General features: G+C 47.5%; 2 protein-coding genes across 5 annotated transcripts in view; both read left to right on the plus strand.

Moving 5' to 3' along the window:
* LOC124013798 (NHS-like protein 2) overlaps positions 1-18009 on the plus strand; it is a 180496-nt gene extending 162487 nt beyond the window's left edge. For 2 of the 4 annotated variants that reach the window (XM_046328327.1, XM_046328328.1), the window contains exons 3-6: positions 3331-3479; positions 3829-4048; positions 14752-16139; positions 17119-18009. In XM_046328327.1, coding sequence (XP_046184283.1) covers positions 3331-3479; positions 3829-4048; positions 14752-16139; positions 17119-17856 — 2495 coding nt within the window. In that variant the 3' untranslated portion in view covers positions 17857-18009. The remainder of the gene's footprint in view (positions 1-3330; positions 3480-3828; positions 4049-14751; positions 16140-17118) is intronic. The other 2 variants (XM_046328329.1, XM_046328330.1) reach the window with 1 other exon arrangement.
* On the plus strand, positions 17860-20163 carry LOC124013799 (NHS-like protein 2). Its single transcript, XM_046328331.1, has 4 exons — positions 17860-18265; positions 18516-18783; positions 19081-19225; positions 19702-20163. Exons 1-4 carry the CDS (start codon positions 17870-17872, stop codon positions 20039-20041), a joined length of 1149 nt encoding a protein of 382 aa, XP_046184287.1. The 5' UTR covers positions 17860-17869; the 3' UTR covers positions 20042-20163.
* The last annotated feature ends 249 nt before the right edge of the window (positions 20164-20412 follow it).

Raw genomic sequence — 20412 nt, forward strand, 5'->3', positions numbered from 1 at the left:
GTGAGTAAAACATTTAAATGTGTAAAACCTCACAAGGCTACCAGATGGCATACCGAGCCTGTGCATACAGAGCATGCACAGACCAGCTGGCTGGTGTGTTTACGGACATATTTAATCAATCCCTATCCAAGTTTGCTGTGCCCACATGCTTCAAGAGGGCCACCATTGTTCCTGTTCCCAAGAAAGCTATGGTAACTAAGCTAAACAACTATCGCCCCGTAGCACTCACTTCTGTCATCATGAAGTGCTTTGAGAGACTAGTCAAGGATCATATCACCTCCTCCCTATCTGATACCCTAGACCCACTCCAATTTGCTTACCGCCCCAATAGGCCCACAAACGGCGCAATCTCAATCACACTGCATACTGTCCTATCCCATCTGGACAAGAGGAATACCTATGTAGGAATGCTGTTCATCGACTACAGCTCAGCATTTAACACCATAGTACCCTCCAAACCAGGGTCTCGACCCCGTCCTGTGCAACTGGGTCCTGGACTTTCTGACGGGCCGCCCCCAGGTGGTGAGAGTAGGAAACAACATCTCCACCCCGCTGGTCCCCCACATGGGTGCGTTCTCAGCCCTCTCCTGTACTCCCCATTCACTCATGACTGCGTGGCCATGTACACCTCCAACTCAATCAAGTTTGCAGACGACACTACAGTGGTAGGCTTGATTACCAAAAACGATCCACATCGACGGGACAGTAGTGGAGAAGGTGGAATGTTTTAAGTTCCTCGGTGTACACATCACGGACAAACTGAAATGGTCCACCCACACAGACAGCGCGGTCAAGAAGGCGCAACAGCGCCTCTTCAACCTCAGGAGGCTGAAGAAATTTGGCTTGTCACCGAAAACACTCACAAACTTTTACAGATGCACAATTGAGAGCGTCCTGTCGGGCTGTATCATAGCCTGGTATGGCAACTGCTCCACCCACAGCCTTAAGGCTCTCCAGAGGGTAGTGCGTTCTGCATAACGCACCACTGGGGGCAAACTACCTGCCAAGTCTAGGTCCAAAAGGCTTCTGAACAGCTTCTACCCCCAAGCCATATGTCTGCTGAACAGCTAATCAAATGGCTACCCAGGATTGACCGGTACCCCCTGTATATAGCCTCCACATTGACTCTGTACCGGTACCCGCAGTATATAGCCTCCACATTGACTCTGTACCGGTACCCTTCTGTAGCTCAGTTGGTAGAGCATGGCGCTTGTAACGCCAGGGTAGTGGGTTCGATTCCCGGGATCACCCATACGTAGGATGTATGCACACATGACTGGAAGTCGCTTTGGATAAAAGTGTCTGCTAAATGGCATATATTATTATTATTATTATTACCCCCAGTATATAGCCTCCACATTGACTCTGTACCAGTACTCCCTGTATATAGCCTTCACATTGACTCTCTACCGGTACCCCCTGTATATAGCCTCCACATTGACTCTGTACTAGTACCCCCAGTATATAGCCTCCACATTGACTCTGTACCGGTACCCCCTGTATATAGCCTCCACATTGACTCTGTACCGGTACCCCCTGTATATAGCCTCCACATTGACTCTGTACCAGTACCCCCAGTATATAGCCTCCACATTGACTCTGTACCGGTACCCCTGTATATAGCCTCCACATTGACTCTGTACCGGTACCCCCTGGCCTCCACATTGACTCTGTACCCCCCCTGTGTATAGCCTCCACATTGACTCTGTACCGGTACCCCCTGTATATAGCCTCCACATTGACTCTGTACCGGTACCCCCTGTATATAGCCTCCACATTGACTCTGTACCGGTACCCCTGTATATAGCCTCCACATTGACTCTGTACCCCTGGCCTACCCCTGTATATAGCCTCCACATTGACTCTGTACCCCCTGTACCCCACATTGATATAGCCTCCACATTGACTCTGTACCGGTACCCCCCTCCACATGACTCTGTATATAACCTCCATATAGCCTCCACATTGACTCTGTACCGGTACCCCCTGTATATAGCCTCCACATTGACTCTGTACCGGTACCCCCTGTATATAGCCTCCACATTGACTCTGTACCGGTACCTCCTGTATATAGCCTCCACATTGACTCTGTACCGGTACCCCCAGTATATAGCCTCCACATTGACTCTGTACCGGTACTCCCTGTATATAGCCTCCACATTGACTCTGTACCGGTACCCCCAGTATATAGCCTCCACATTGACTCTGTACCGGTACTCCCTGTATATAGCCTCCACATTGACTCTGTACCGGTACCCCCAGTATATAGCCTCCACATTGTTAACTGGGGATGTTACATTTGATGTTAGATGGCCAAGTTGCCAGATCTGTGTTGCTATAGCCACACCAGAACCAGACCTGGCAACCACAGGCTCCCAGTAAGTTGGTTAACTATAATCAGTGGGCCGGTCTTCCCTCTTCTGTTATGGGAGATTTGCTGGGGGCCGTTGTTGATTTGAAGTGGTATTCCATTATCTCCAGGCGACTGGCGTTGCTAGGCAACCCTACACCAGGAGGAAGGCATCCATAATGTCCCAGAGTGCAAGTTCAATCAACCCCCCCCCCCCCCCCAAATACTGTCAGAAGGAGTTTGGGGTGGGACAAGGCTTGGGGTTGCGTGTGTGTGTGTGTGGGGGGGGGGGGGATATGGGGCTGCTGGGGTGAGTGGAGGTTTAGTGGAGTGGAGGAGTGTGTTTTGGGGGAAATGAATGGCTAGGGGGTTGTGTTTGGTGTGTTTTGAGGGGGGAGTGGGTTGTGGAATGGTAATCAGTATGTTTACAATGGCCTGAGGTGGAGTCCTGCAGCTTCTAGAGAAACAGGAGGAGAGAGGAGGACAGAGAGAGAAGCAGGGGAAGACGGTGAGGAAGCAACAAGGGACAAGAAAGAAAGAAAGAAAGAAAGAAAGAAAGACAGGCAGGCAGGAGGAAGTAGAGACAGCAGGTGGAGCGCAACATTCCCAAAGAAAGTGTGAGAAAAATAGAGGGAAACGGGAGAGTAGTGAATCAGTGAGTGCTAAAGAATCATTGCAAGAGGTGGGCTCCACATTTAGTTCTCGTGTCCACTCCTCGGGGGATCCACTTAACATGTGGCTAACTAGTGTTCTGCTCCGAACAGACTTCAAGAAGCAGCCAATGGGGTGGATGTTCTGCAACTTGACTAACTCTGAGGTTGTTGTGTCTTGTATGAGGTGTATGTGTGTGTGTTTATGTGCGTGCCCGTATCTGTTGCTGTGTGTGTGCGTGCATGCGTGTACCTGTCTGTGTGTGTGTGTGTGTGTGTCTGGTACGATGTGTGTCTGACACCATACGTATGTGGACGCGTTTCTACCAGACTTTGAAGAGCAGCTGTATGACACCAAGCTAACAGGCCAGACGTTCCGCCACCCAACAGCTTCCTCCCAGAGTTCTGACGACACGTCCACCACCCTCAGTCGCTCCCCTGTCTCCCTCAACAACAAGAGACCTGAATTCATCTTCCTGGTAAATATTAACACCTTCATTTGGTTTAACTTGTACTTTAACTTACCTTTACTGACCTGTATTTCGTTCTTGTACAAGTTGTAGTTATTGCACAAATGTTCTACAGCTGATGTTTAGGTGCTGGGGACTATGTGTCTGGATATGCTAGCATATTGTTTGATAACGGAAATACATTTTTTCCCTTGCTACGATTTGAAGTTGACAGCTTGATTTCAAACAGAAAATTTGAGTTGTCAATCGGAAAAGTCCCAACACAAATATTCTCCAGTCTAGGAATCTAAGTGTACCTCCTTCCTTCCTGTCACCCCTCCTCCATCACCGATACCCTCTCCTCCCTCCTCCTCTTCAGCCGGCGTCTAAGGGTCAGGTGTGTGAGGAGGATGAGACCTCCTCAGTAAATATCAGTAGGGGTACAGACCCGTCCCCCTCTCCTTCCCCATCCCCCTGTGGGTCAGATCGCCCTCTAGTGGGGTGGAGCAGCACCTCCCTGGGACCCCCCGTGGCCGAGAAACCTCGTTGGCACCTGGGACGACGCACCCCCGCTCACCTGCTATCCCTCGACATCACAGGTAGGAGAGTGGGTAGTGTGTGTGTGTGGGTGTGTGCTTGTGTTTTTCATTTTATTTGATTTAAAATTAACCTTTATTTAACTACTTTTATTTAAGCTACCTTTGGGGCAATGGTGAGATGGAGAGAGAGAGAGAGAGAGAGAGAGAGAGAGAGAGAGAGAGAGAGAGAGAGAGAGAGAGAGAGAGAGAGAGCGAGAGAGAGAGAGAGAGAGAGAGAGAGAGAGAGAGAGAGAGAGAGGGGTGCAGGTGCAGAAGAAAGCACACATGGATACAGTGCATCTAAGTGGAAATCAGGTTCCCACCTAAAATACTCAACACACCTAACCTTACCAAGCTAGTCTCAACACACCTAACCTTACCATCACACCTAACCTTACCAACACACCTAACCTTAACAACACACCTAACCTTATCAAGCTAGTCTCAACACACCTAACCTTACCAACACACCTAACCTTACCAACACACCTAACCTTAACAACACACCTAACCTTAACAACACACCTACTCTTATCAAGCTAGTCTCAACACACCTAACCTTACCAACACACCTAACCTTACCAACACACCTAACCTTACCAACACACCTAACCTTATCAAGCTAGTCTCAACACACCTAACCTTAACAACACACCTACCCTTATCAAGCTAGTCTCAACACACCTAACCTTACCAACACACCTACCCTTATCAAGCTAGTCTCAACACACCTAACCTTACCAACACACCTAACCTTACCAACACACCTAACCTTACCAACACACCTAACCTTACCAACACACCTAACCTTACCAACACACCTAACCTTACCAACACACCTAACCTTACCAACACACCTAACCTTACCAACACACCTAACCTTACCAACACACCTACCCTTATCAAGCTAGTCTCAACACACCTAACCTTACCAACACACCTAACCTTATCAAGCTAGTCTCAACACACCTAACCTTAACAACACACCTACCCTTATCAAGCTAGTCTCAACACACCTAACCTTACCAACACACCTTGCCTTACCAACACACCTAACCTTATCAAGCTAGTCTCAACACACCTTGCCTTACCAACACACCTAACCTTATCAAGCTAGTCTCAACACACCTAACCTTAACAACACACCTACCCTTATCAAGCTAGTCTCAACACACCTAACCTTACCAACACACCTACCCTTATCAAGCTAGTCTCAACACACCTAACCTTACCAACACACCTTGCCTTACCAACAACACACCTAACCTTAACAACACACCTAACCTTATCAAGCTAGTCTCAACACACCTAACCTTACCAACACACCTAACCTTAACAACACACCTAACCTTATCAAGCTAGTCTCAACACACCTAACCTTACCAACACACCTAACCTTACCAACACACCTAACCTTACCAACACACCTAACCTTACCAACACACCTAACCGTACCAACACACCTACCCTTATCAAGCTAGTCTCAACACACCTAATCTTACCAACACACCTAACCTTACCAACACACCTAACCTTAACAACACACCTAACCTTATCAAGCTAGTCTCAACACACCTAACCTTACCAACACACCTAACCTTAACAACACACCTAACCTTATCAAGCTAGTCTCAACACACCTAACCTTACCAACACACCTAACCTTACCAACACACCTAACCTTACCAACACACCTACCCTTATCAAGCTAGTCTCAACACACCTAATCTTACCAACACACCTAACCTTACCAACACACCTAACCTTAACAACACACCTAACCTTATCAAGCTAGTCTCAACACACCTAACCTTACCAACACACCTAACCTTACCAACACACCTAACCTTAACACACACCTAACCTTATCAAGCTAGTCTCAACACACCTAACCTTACCAACACACCTAACCTTAACAACACACCTAACCTTAACAACACACCTAACCTTAACAACACACCTACTCTTATCAAGCTAGTCTCAACACACCTAACCTTACCAACACACCTAACCTTACCAACACACCTAACCTTATCAAGCTAGTCTCAACACACCATAACCTTACCAACACACCTAACCTTAACAACACACCTAACCTTATCAAGCTAGTCTCAACACACCTAACCTTACCAACACACCTAACCTTACCAACACACCTAACCTTAACAACACACCTAACCTTAACAACACACCTACTCTTATCAAGCTAGTCTCAACACACCTAACCTTACCAACACACCTAACCTTACCAACACACCTAACCTTACCAACACACCTAACCTTATCAAGCTAGTCTCAACACACCTAACCTTAACAACACACCTACCCTTATCAAGCTAGTCTCAACACACCTAACCTTACCAACACACCTACCCTTATCAAGCTAGTCTCAACACACCTAACCTTACCAACACACCTAACCTTACCAACACACCTAACCTTACCAACACACCTAACCTTACCAACACACCTAACCTTACCAACACACCTAACCTTACCAACACACCTAACCTTACCAACACACCTAACCTTACCAACACACCTACCCTTATCAAGCTAGTCTCAACACACCTAACCTTACCAACACACCTAACCTTATCAAGCTAGTCTCAACACACCTAACCTTAACAACACACCTACCCTTATCAAGCTAGTCTCAACACACCTAACCTTACCAACACACCTTGCCTTACCAACACACCTAACCTTATCAAGCTAGTCTCAACACACCTTGCCTTACCAACACACCTAACCTTATCAAGCTAGTCTCAACACACCTAACCTTAACAACACACCTACCCTTATCAAGCTAGTCTCAACACACCTAACCTTACCAACACACCTACCCTTATCAAGCTAGTCTCAACACACCTAACCTTACCAACACACCTTGCCTTACCAACAACACACCTAACCTTAACAACACACCTAACCTTATCAAGCTAGTCTCAACACACCTAACCTTACCAACACACCTAACCTTAACAACACACCTAACCTTATCAAGCTAGTCTCAACACACCTAACCTTACCAACACACCTAACCTTACCAACACACCTAACCTTACCAACACACCTAACCGTACCAACACACCTACCCTTATCAAGCTAGTCTCAACACACCTAATCTTACCAACACACCTAACCTTACCAACACACCTAACCTTAACAACACACCTAACCTTATCAAGCTAGTCTCAACACACCTAACCTTACCAACACACCTAACCTTAACAACACACCTAACCTTATCAAGCTAGTCTCAACACACCTAACCTTACCAACACACCTAACCTTACCAACACACCTACCCTTATCAAGCTAGTCTCAACACACCTAATCTTACCAACACACCTAACCTTACCAACACACCTAACCTTAACAACACACCTAACCTTATCAAGCTAGTCTCAACACACCTAACCTTACCAACACACCTAACCTTACCAACACACCTAACCTTAACACACACCTAACCTTATCAAGCTAGTCTCAACACACCTAACCTTACCAACACACCTAACCTTAACAACACACCTAACCTTAACAACACACCTAACCTTAACAACACACCTACTCTTATCAAGCTAGTCTCAACACACCTAACCTTACCAACACACCTAACCTTACCAACACACCTAACCTTATCAAGCTAGTCTCAACACACCTAACCTTACCAACACACCTAACCTTAACAACACACCTAACCTTATCAAGCTAGTCTCAACACACCTAACCTTACCAACACACCTAACCTTAACAACACACCTAACCTTAACAACACACCTAACCTTAACAACACACCTACTCTTATCAAGCTAGTCTCAACACACCTAACCTTACCAACACACCTAACCTTACCAACACACCTAACCTTATCAAGCTAGTCTCAACACACCTAACCTTACCAACACACCTAACCTTAACAACACACCTAACCTTATCAAGCTAGTCTCAACACACCTAACCTTACCAACACACCTAACCTTAACAACACACCTAACCTTAACAACACACCTAACCTTAACAACACACCTACTCTTATCAAGCTAGTCTCAACACACCTAACCTTACCAACACACCTAACCTTACCAACACACCTAACCTTATCAAGCTAGTCTCAACACACCTAACCTTACCAACACACCTAACCTTACCAACACACCTAACCTTACCAACACACCTAACCTTAACAACACACCTACCCTTATCAAGCTAGTCTCAACACACCTAACCTTACCAACACACCTACCCTTATCAAGCTAGTCTCAACACACCTAATCTTACCAACACACCTAACCTTACCAACACACCTACCCTTATCAAGCTAGTCTCAACACACCTAACCTTACCAACACATCTTGCCTTACCAACAACACACCTAACCTTACCAACACACCTAACCTTACCAACACACCTACTCTTATCAAGCTAGTCTCAACACACCTAACCTTACCAACACACCTAACCTTACCAACACACCTAACCTTACCAACACACCTACTCTTATCAAGCTACTCTCAAGACACCTAACCTTACCAACACACCTAACCTTACCAACACACCTAACCTTACCAACACACCTACTCTTATCAAGCTAGTCTCAACACACCTACCCTTATCAAGCTACTCTCAACACACCTAACCTTACCAACACACCTACTCTTATCAAGCTAGTCTCAACACACCTACCCTTATCAAGCTACTCTCAACACACCTAACCTTACCAACACACCTACTCTTATCAAGCTACTCTCAACACACCTAACCTTACCAACACACCTAACCTTACCAACACACCTAACCTTACCAACACACCTACTCTTATCAAGCTAGTCTCAACACACCTACTCTTATCAAGCTAGTCTCAACACACCTAACCTTACCAACACACCTTGCCTTACCAACAACACACCTAACCTTACCAACACACCTAACCTTACCAACACACCTACTCTTATCAAGCTAGTCTCAACACACCTAACCTTACCAACACACCTAACCTTACCAACACACCTACTCTTATCAAGCTAGTCTCAACACACCTAACCTTACCAACACACCTAACCTTACCAACACACCTAACCTTACCAACACACCTACTCTTATCAAGCTAGTCTCAACACACCTAACCTTACCAACACACCTAACCTTACCAACACACCTACTCTTATCAAGCTAGTCTCAACACACCTAACCTTACCAACACACCTAACCTTACCAACACACCTACTCTTATCAAGCTAGTCTCAACACACCTAACCTTACCAACACACCTAACCTTACCAACACACCTAACCTTACCAACACACCTAACCTTACCAACACACCTACCCTTATCAAGCTAGTCTCAACACACCTAACCTTACCAACACACCTAACCTTACCAACACACCTAACCTTACCAACACACCTACTCTTATCAAGCTAGTCTCAACACACCTAACCTTACCAACACACCTACTCTTATCAAGCTAGTCTCAACACACCTAACCTTACCAACACACCTAACCTTACCAACACACCTACTCTTATCAAGCTAGTCTCAACACACCTAACCTTACCAACACACCTAACCTTACCAACACACCTACCCTTATCAAGCTAGTCTCAACACACCTAATCTTACCAACACACCTAACCTTACCAACACACCTACCCTTATCAAGCTAGTCTCAACACACCTAACCTTACCAACACACCTTGCCTTACCAACAACACACCTAACCTTACCAACACACCTAACCTTACCAACACACCTACTCTTATCAAGCTAGTCTCAACACACCTAACCTTACCAACACACCTAACCTTAACAACACACCTACTCTTATCAAGCTAGTCTCAACACACCTAACCTTACCAACACACCTAACCTTAACAACACACCTACTCTTATCAAGCTAGTCTCAACACACCTAACCTTACCAACACACCTAACCTTACCAACACACCTAACCTTACCAACACACCTACCCTTATCAAGCTAGTCTCAACACACCTAATCTTACCAACACACCTAACCTTACCAACACACCTACCCTTATCAACACACCTAAACTTACCAACACACCTAACCTTACCAACACACCTACTCTTATCAAGCTAGTCTCAACACACCTAACCTTTCCAACACACCTAACCTTACCAACACACCTAACCTTACCAACACACCTACCCTTATCAAGCTAGTCTCAACACACCTAATCTTACCAACACACCTAACCTTACCAACACACCTACCCTTATCAAGCTAGTCTCAACACACCTAACCTTACCAACACACCTTGCCTTACCAACAACACACCTAACCTTACCAACACACCTAACCTTACCAACACACCTACTCTTATCAAGCTAGTCTCAACACACCTAACCTTACCAACACACCTTGCCTTACCAACAACACACCTAACCTTACCAACACACCTAACCTTACCAACACACCTACTCTTATCAAGCTAGTCTCAACACACCTAACCTTACCAACACACCTAACCTTACCAACACACCTTGCCTTACCAACAACACACCTAACCTTACCAACACACCTAACCTTACCAACACACCTAACCTTACCAACACACCTAACCTTACCAACACACCTTGCCTTACCAACAACACACCTAACCTTACCAACACACCTAACCTTACCAACACACCTAACCTTACCAACACACCTTGCCTTACCAACAACACACCTAACCTTACCAACACACCTAACCTTAACAACACACCTACCCTTATCAAGCTAGTCTCAACACACCTAACCTTACCAACACACCTAACCTTACCAACACACCTAACCTTAACAACACACCTACCCTTATCAAGCTAGTCTCAACACACCTAACCTTACCAACACACCTAACCTTAACAACACACCTAACCTTACCAACACACCTAACCTTAACAACACACCTAACCTTACCAACACACCTAACCTTACCAACACACCTAACCTTAACAACACACCTACCCTTATCAAGCTAGTCTCAACACACCTAACCTTACCAACACACCTACCCTTATCAAGCTAGTCTCAACACACCTAATCTTACCAACACACCTAACCTTACCAACACACCTACCCTTATCAAGCTAGTCTCAACACACCTAACCTTACCAACACACCTTGCCTTACCAACAACACACCTAACCTTACCAACACACCTAACCTTACCAACACACCTACTCTTATCAAGCTAGTCTCAACACACCTAACCTTACCAACACACCTAACCTTAACAACACACCTACTCTTATCAAGCTAGTCTCAACACACCTAACCTTACCAACACACCTAACCTTAACAACACACCTACTCTTATCAAGCTAGTCTCAACACACCTAACCTTACCAACACACCTAACCTTACCAACACACCTAACCTTACCAACACACCTACCCTTATCAAGCTAGTCTCAACACACCTAATCTTACCAACACACCTAACCTTACCAACACACCTACCCTTATCAACACACCTAACCTTACCAACACACCTAACCTTACCAACACACCTACTCTTATCAAGCTAGTCTCAACACACCTAACCTTACCAACACACCTAACCTTACCAACACACCTAACCTTACCAACACACCTACCCTTATCAAGCTAGTCTCAACACACCTAATCTTACCAACACACCTAACCTTACCAACACACCTACCCTTATCAAGCTAGTCTCAACACACCTAACCTTACCAACACACCTTGCCTTACCAACAACACACCTAACCTTACCAACACACCTAACCTTACCAACACACCTACTCTTATCAAGCTAGTCTCAACACACCTAACCTTACCAACACACCTTGCCTTACCAACAACACACCTAACCTTACCAACACACCTAACCTTACCAACACACCTACTCTTATCAAGCTAGTCTCAACACACCTAACCTTACCAACACACCTAACCTTACCAACACTCCTTGCCTTACCAACAACACACCTAACCTTACCAACACACCTAACCTTACCAACACACCTAACCTTACCAACACACCTAACCTTACCAACACACCTTGCCTTACCAACAACACACCTAACCTTACCAACACACCTAACCTTACCAACACACCTAACCTTACCAACACACCTTGCCTTACCAACAACACACCTAACCTTACCAACACACCTAACCTTAACAACACACCTACCCTTATCAAGCTAGTCTCAACACACCTAACCTTACCAACACACCTAACCTTACCAACACACCTAACCTTACCAACACACCTAACCGTAACAACACACCTACCCTTATCAAGCTAGTCTCAACACACCTAACCTTACCAACACACCTAACCTTAACAACACACCTAACCTTACCAACACACCTAACCTTACCAACACACCTAACCTTACCAACACACCTAACCTTACCAACACACCTAACCTTAACAACACACCTACCCTTATCAAGCTAGTCTCAACACACCTAACCTTACCAACACACCTAACCTTACCAACACACCTAACCTTACCAACACACCTAACCTTAACAACACACCTACCCTTATCAAGCTAGTCTCAACACACCTAACCTTACCAACACACCTAACCTTACCAACACACCTAACCTTACCAACACACCTAACCTTACCAACACACCTAACCTTACCAACACACCTAACCTTACCAACACACCTAACCTTACCAACACACCTAACCTTACCAACACACCTAACCTTACCAACACACCTAACCTTACCAACACACCTACCCTTATCAAGCTAGTCTCAACACACCTAACCTTACCAACACACCTTGCCTTACCAACAACACACCTAACCTTACCAACACACCTAACCTTACCAACACACCTAACCTTACCAACACACCTTGCCTTACCAACACACCTAACCTTACCAACACACCTAACCTTACCAACACACCTACCCTTATCAAGCTAGTCTCAAAAAACCTAACCTTACCAACACACCTAACCTTACCAACACACCTAACCTTACCAACACACCTAACCTTACCAACACACCTAACCTTACTAACACACCTAGGGGTGCGTAAGTGTGCGTATGTAAGCATCACTGCATACAGAATCTGAATTGTTTATCCTGTCTATTTGGTTACATTCTATCTACTCTATTTTCTATCATCTATTTATGTTTTGGGTGTGTGTGTGTTTCTGTGTGAGTGAGTGAGTGCGTGCGTTTTTGGTAGTATGCTCTGGTCATCATAGCTGCAGCATTCTGACACTCACCCTATAACCTCCTCCTAGTTTTGGCATAGCAACTGCTTTGTCATTGAATGCCTCCTCTCCCCCTCCTTTCCCATCCTCCATCTCCCCTCTCCTCTTAATTCTCATCCATCTACAGTAGAATATCTCACTCTCTTTCAGAACTCTCTCTCTCTCACTGCATCTCTCTCTCTCAATCTATCTTTTATTCTTCCCTTGCTCTCTCTTCTCCCCTCACTCTCATTTTCCCAGAATCTTTCTTTTGCTCCATCATTCTCCCTGCATTTCTATCTCGCTCCATCATTCTCCCTGCATCTCCCTGTCTCTGTCGCTCTCTCTGTCTCTGTCTCTCTCCGTCTCTCTGTCTGTCTCTCTCTCTCTCTGTATCTCCCTCCCTCCCTCTCTCTCTCTCTCTGTATCTCCCTCCCTCCCTCTCTCTCTCTCTCTCTCTCTCTCTCTCTCTCTCTCTCTCTCTCTCTCTCTCTCTCTCTGTCTCTGTCTCTCTCTCTCTCTCTGTCTCTGTCTCTCTCCGTCTCTCTGTCTGTCTCTCTCTCTCTCTGTATCTCCCTCTCTCTCTCTCTCTCTCTCTCTCTCTCTCTCTCTCTCTCTCTCTCTCTCTCTCTCTCTCTCTCTCTCTCTCTCTCTCTCTCTCTCTCTCTCTCTCTCTGTGTGTCTAGCTCTCTCTCTGTGTGTCTCCCTCTCTCTCTGTCTCTGTCTCGCTCTCTCTCTCTCTCTCTCTCTCTCTCTCTCTCTCTCTCTCTCTCTCTCTCTCTCTCTCTCTCTCTCTCTCTCTCTCTCTCTCTCTCTCTCTCTCTCTCTCTGTGTCTGTCTGTCTCTCTGTGTCTCTCTGTCTCTCTCTCTGTGTGTGTGTCTCTGAGTTAGGTGTGTTGATATTAGCTTGGTAAGGTTAGGTGTGTTGTGTATTTTAGGTGGGCACCTGATTTCCAGTTAGTTAGATGCACTGTATCCATGTATGTTTTCTGCTGCACCCTCTCTTTCATCATCTTGCCATTGCCCCAATGACAGAACAGGTAGCTGTTGCCATGGTAATGCCCAGCTCTTCCTACATTCCACTCCTCTATCTGAAAAAAAAGCTGCAGAGGGAGAGGGAAAGAGAGAAAAAGAGAGATGGCGAAAGAGCGAGAGAAATGAGGGAAGGAGAGAAATTGGTAGAGTGAAATATATATATTGCAGAGAGTTGTTTTCCTCTTCCTTGCACGAGACCTGAGATGACTATGTAGAAGGTAATGAGTTACCCAATGTCTTTGAACTTCAAATATGGTTTCAGTCTTAATGTAGGCAAGCGCAGGAAAACATTATTCTGCTGTTAAGTGAGTCAGTATGCTTCCTCATTATCAATGAGACCACCTCTCTTTTTGTCCATGAGTAACTCAATACTCTCTCTCTCTCTCTCTCTCTCTCTCTCTCTCTCTCTCTCTCTCTCTCTCTCTCTCTCTCTCTCTCTCTCTCTCTCTCTCTCTCTCTCTCTCTCTCTCTCTCTCTCTCCCTAGGTGAGGGTAAACTCTTGGGCGTAGACCTCCTCCAGGGATCCTGTTCCCCCTCTCCGTCCCTGGGCTGTGGAGGAGGCCAGCCCCGGTCTCTGGAGCCTGTCACAGACACCCCTGTCCAGCACATACCCCTGAGAAAGACCCACAGTGACCTGGACCCCAGCTTCAGCCTTCCCCAGTCCCCCAGGAACCCCCCTCCTACCCTGGGCACCATGGACCACTCTGCCGCCCTCCTCTGCTCCAACTCCCCCTCTCAGTCCTGGAACGGCCCCAAGGGCTCCACCTTCTCCCCGGGAGCCTGGAACGAGGCTTATAGTTATAGTTTAGCTCCAAGTCCGCTGGGGAAGGGACCGGCGACCATGCCCAAGGGAGCAAGGATGGTGGGGATGGTTGCGGGGCAGGGTGGGGAGTTGATGTGCCCCTCTCAGACCAGTTTGGGACTCTCCGTGAGCTCGGGGTCGCAGTCTCACTCTAGTTCGTTCACGTCAATATCAGAACCTTCCGGACACAGGCACCCAGGCACCATAGGGATGATGATGGGGAGGCGGAGCGAGACGGAGGGGGCGGCATCTAGCCCCACTGACGAACGGAGTGGTCTGGAGAGAGGGATGGGAGGAGTCGAGAGAAGGGAGAGGTCGGCGCGTTCTGTCGCCGCCGCCAATGCATTTAAGTTCCGTGAGCGTTCTCTTTCCACGCCGACGGATTCCGGCTCGTTCTGCTCCACGGACAACATCTGCGGCGGGATGTACGGCCTTGGTGGACTACCTGGAGCCGGTAATGGGACAAACGGGAACGGTGGCGGCGTTTTAACAGAGATGCGCCACCCACACCACCATTACCCTGGCGGCGAGGGGGGTGAGAGGGGCGAGAGCTATGCCCTCTTCTACCCCAGCGGGAGCTCCGAGGATGGGAGCAACAGCATTGACAACGTCTCTGTAACCGACGGCAACTTCACCCCGGGCGGTCGCCTACGGTTACGTTCTCGCTCCATCTCGCTGAAGAAGTCCAAACGCAAACCCCCTCCACCCGTCCGGAGCGTCTCGCTCGTGAAGAATTTAGGAGACGCCGAGGGGCGCGTGCATGGCCACAACGGAGGGCACTACCGGGACGGCCGCCCCAAATCCCTGCACATCCCCCGGGACCACCTCCAGGACTTCCAGCCAGACTTCCTCCTACCCTCCTCCTCCCTCTCCAAGGCCGATCTGGAGGAGCCTGAGCTGGGCCACGGCGGCGTGGACGGACCCCCAAGCCTCGAGGTCCATGGACCAGACACAACAGAGCTGTCCTTCCCAGCCCACTGGCAGCTGGAGGAGTGGAAAGCTTCTGACCCCTACAGGTCGTTGTCTGGGTCTAGTACAGCCACAGGGACGACTGTTATAGAGTGCATGAAGGTAAGAGAGTCCTATACACAAAGGGCCCTATTCAGACATGAGATAAGTTGACTAACATGAAGTCAAATTTTGACTTAAGTCCATGTTAAGTCTACTTATCTCAAGTGTGAATAGGGCCATTAGCACTTCCCTTAGTCACAGGTTTTTGGTATTTTGCTGTTTGTACTGTCTATACAGTGGGGAGAAGAAGTATGTGATACACTGCCGATTTTGCAGGTTTTCCTACTTACAAAGCATGTAGAGGTCTGTAATTGTTATCATAGGTACACTTCAACTGTGAGAGACGGAATCTAAAACAAAAATCCAGAAAATCACATTGTATGATTTTTAAGTACTTAACTTCCTTCCTCACATGTTTGAGTAGTTTAAATGTAATGTTGAGCTCTCTCTCTTTCTTGTGTTTTTGTGCATACCTGTTAACAAGAGTTCTGTCCGTGGTGCTGAATGCACAGTGTACTTTTCCCTCTGTGTAGTTCATTGTGTGTTTAATAATGAAAATACCTACCGAAAGGAGAACATGGATGTGGTTTATTTCTGTGCAAATACAATAAGTAGCACATCTGGTGATTTACAGTGTAGATATATTTGTCAACACAGTCATACACATGATGTATAATCCTGTAATATGATTCTGGCCCGACATATTCGTTTGTGGCCCTCTATGGAAAATAATTACCCAGGCCTGGTCTATATTGTGTCATGCAGCGTTGCCCAAACCTCTTCCTGAAAATCTACAGCCCTGTAGGTTTTCAGTCCAACCCTAACCAAACTAGGTACCTGACTCATCTAGTTAAGGCCTTGGTGAGCAGCTAATAAGTGGACTGAAAACCTACTGGACACTAGATCTCTAGAAAGAGGGTTGGGCAGCCCCGGTTTAATGTAGGATTTTTTTCTGATGTGCGACCAGGAAGATGATTGTCATGTTTTTAACCATTCATGTCTAATACATTTAATCGAATCACATTTAATTGAATCTAAGGTTCGGGGCAGCTCCGAGTCTCTCCTGGACTCTCCCTCCACCTCCAGAGCCACCTCCCCCTCCCTGCTCTCCATTGAGGCAGAGTCGACCAAAGCTTCCTCCCCCTTCAAGCCACCAGGACTCATGTCCCCCTCCAGCGGCTACTCTAGCCAGTCAGAAACTCCGACGCCCATCACCCCCTCCAACCAGGTGGTAGGAACACCAACAGGGCCCGCCTGCACGTTGGGGTGTAAGATGCGCCCCAAAATCCCAGAGAGGAAGTCTTCGTTGCCAGCTACATCACCACGGGACCCTGCCGCCCGATCGAGGCTGTCCTTCGAGATGCCGGTTAACGCTCATCTGGATTTGTCCTCCATCAAACCAAAACAGAAGGCCAGCCGGCGCCATTCTGACACGTCCACCGCCAGTAAGCCCGGTAAACTGAGTGCTGGAAGCCAATCAACTCTCCCAGTGGTGACCACGAACGAGCTCCGGAACATCCGCCTGCGTTCTGTCTCCCGTACTGACCTGGAGGACTGCCTTGATGGAGCCTCTAATGACATCATTGAGGAGGAGCAGGGTCGCGACCTTTCCCCCCCTCCTGTCACCCCCGGTTGCATCCCCGGCCCCCTCGTTGCCCCCAGACCCAAACCCCCTGTGGCCTTCAAGCCCCCATTACCCAAACGCCCCCTCAACATCCTCCTCAAGTCCCCTTCCTCCTCCCCCATTGCTTCCGACTCCCCCTGCCTCCCCTGTTGACCCTCCCCGGCACATGCCTAACCCCAGCATCTACATGGTGGTAGGTAGGAAGCCCAAGCTGAAGAAAGCCTTCCCTCACACCCCCACCAGCCCCTTTAGACCCCAGGAACATCCCCAAACCTTCCCCCTCCACTACCCCCAGAGCCTCTACGATGCTTCCTCCTTCCCCCACACCCGGTCCCTGTACGATCTGCCTCCTCTCCCCCTGCCCCAGCCCCTCCTGGAGGACCCCTCCATGGAGCCGGAGTTCAACCCTGACTTGGAGCTCCGTCTTGGGCCTGAGGATGGAGGGTCACTCCCCTCTCCCTGCAGTAACCAGGAAGTGCTGGAGACTCAGGATAAGAGCAAGTCTCTACCTAGCAGGATGACCATATCCTGTCTGGCTGAATTGGACAAGAAGAAACCCAAGGTAGGCCAGCTGAATGGGTTAGGGTTCAATGAATGCCTTTTCTTTGGTTCTGTGGTCAGTCAGTCAATTCTCTCTCTCTCTCTCTCTCTCTCTCTCTCTCTCTCTCTCTCTCTCTCTCTCTCTCTCTCTCTCTCTCTCTCTCTCTTTCTCATAAACATATACAGTATATTGTCTGCATGTATTTACTTGCTACATGGCACATTGTCCTTTGGTTATCATGTACACCACTAATAACAAATCGCTCCCCAAGGTTCCTCCTCCGGTTCCAAAGAAGCCCAACGTCCTGCTTCTTCCCTCCAACGGTACCACCGACAGACAGGGAACACAGACAGACTGCCCTGCCGCCCTCCGCTCTCCCGTTAGAGCGTTCCCACCAGAAGAGATTCCCGGGAAAGAGGAAAACCAGGAAAATTACCTGGGAATAGGGACGGATGAGGAAATCTCCATGGAGTCTTCCTTACAGGACTCTTCTTTTACAGACGTGGAGGGGAGGCTCAGCATTACAGAGACAGGCAGAAGTATGTTTACAATGTTATGATGGGAAATGAATAAGGGAAAATCTATTTAGCTGGAATTCAGATCCTGTCAGGGGTGAAAGTGTTACAGTGCACAACTTCCTTTCCGGTTTCACTTCAATCGTAGTTGAAATGTAAGTGGTTACCATCGCAAATGAAAAACCATAACTACCAATATTGTTTTGATTGGTCATTGTTAATTGTTTTCTTCATTTATTGATTGATATCCATTGATAGAAATGTTTCTTGTTTTCATTGGTCCGTCGTCAGAGAGTAACTGACCAATCATATTGTTTCCAGGTGATGATGCGGAGAGTGTTGAGGAGAGCAGTTCGGTCGTTAGTGACAAGACGGAACTCCACATCACAGAGGAAATGGATGATGATGTCAGAGGTCACACACCTACCACACACACCACAGAGGACCTGTTCACCAAAATACACAGGTATGCCAATACACACGCACACACGCACACACGCACGCTCGCGCGCGCACACACACACACACACACACACACACGCTCGCGCGCGCGCGCACGCACACACACACACACACACACACACACACACACACACACACACACACACACACACACACACACACACACACACACACACACACACACACACACACACACACACACACACACACACACACACACACACAAACCTAACCGCTATGCCTGAAAAGCCTTTTTCCTTGTGGGGACCGGCGAAATGTCCCACTGGTCCGAATGTTACTTGTTTTACTATCCAGGTCAGGACTTCTGTTTCTCACAAGGAAAGTAAAAACAAACAGCGCAAACACACACACTCCACCAAGGACAGTTACGCTAACTCACACACATATTTATAAAAATAAATAAAAATTCTAATGCGTTTAACATCTCTCCTCTTTTCTTCTCTTCTCTCCTCCCTACAGGTCAAAAAGGAAAGTCCTGGGCCGTAAGGAACCAGGGGACTCGTTCGGCAGCCGCCAGAGTCTGGTCTCCCCGGTGAAGCACAGCACCAGTGGTGGTGACCTCCGAACCCTGACCCTGGGCTCGACCCCGCGCTCCACCTCGCGGAATGACAACTTCATGGCCCTGCTCCAAAAGAAGGGCAGCAAGTCCAGCACGGGAGGGGCCAGAGTCTCTGCTATGGAACTCCTCAAGAGCACAAACCCCCTCGCACGACGCGTCACAGAATTCTCCACCTCGGCGGACGGAGGAGGGGATATGACCACCGGGAATAATGGAACCAGAATGCCTCAGGACCAATGAGAGTTTTTAAATCACTTGTCCCAGGTCATCCTCTCTCTCTCTCTCTCTCTCTCTCTCTCTCTCTCTCTCTCTCTCTCTCTCTCTCTCTCTCTCTCTCTCTCTCTCTCTCTCTCTTCTCTCTCTCTCTCTCTCTCTCTCTCTCTCTCTCTCTCTCTCTCTCTCTCTCTCTCTCTCTCTCTCTCTCTCTCTCTCTCTCTCTCTCTCTTTCTCTCTCTCTCTCTCTCTCTCTCTCTCTCTCTCTCTCTCTCTCTCTCTCTCTCTCTCTCTCTCTCTCTCTCTCTCTCTCTCTCTCTCTCTCTCTCTCTCTCTCTCTCTCTCTCTCTCTCTCTCTCTCTCTCTCTCTCTCTCTCTCTCTCTCTCTCTATCTCCCT

This window comes from Oncorhynchus gorbuscha, linkage group LG25 (assembly GCF_021184085.1).
Source record: "Oncorhynchus gorbuscha isolate QuinsamMale2020 ecotype Even-year linkage group LG25, OgorEven_v1.0, whole genome shotgun sequence".
Taxonomy (NCBI): domain Eukaryota; kingdom Metazoa; phylum Chordata; class Actinopteri; order Salmoniformes; family Salmonidae; genus Oncorhynchus; species Oncorhynchus gorbuscha.

Excerpts from the sequence above, each read along its gene's own strand:
- LOC124013799 (XM_046328331.1), top strand. The coding sequence starts at position 17,870 with ATGCCTAACCCCAGCATCTACATGGTGGTAGGTAGGAAGCCCAAGCTG. Across the intron at positions 18,266-18,515 it reads TGGACAAGAAGAAACCCAAG|GTTCCTCCTCCGGTTCCAAA; the intron begins GTAGGCCAGCTG and ends TCGCTCCCCAAG. Across the intron at positions 19,226-19,701 it reads CTGTTCACCAAAATACACAG|GTCAAAAAGGAAAGTCCTGG; the intron begins GTATGCCAATAC and ends TCCTCCCTACAG.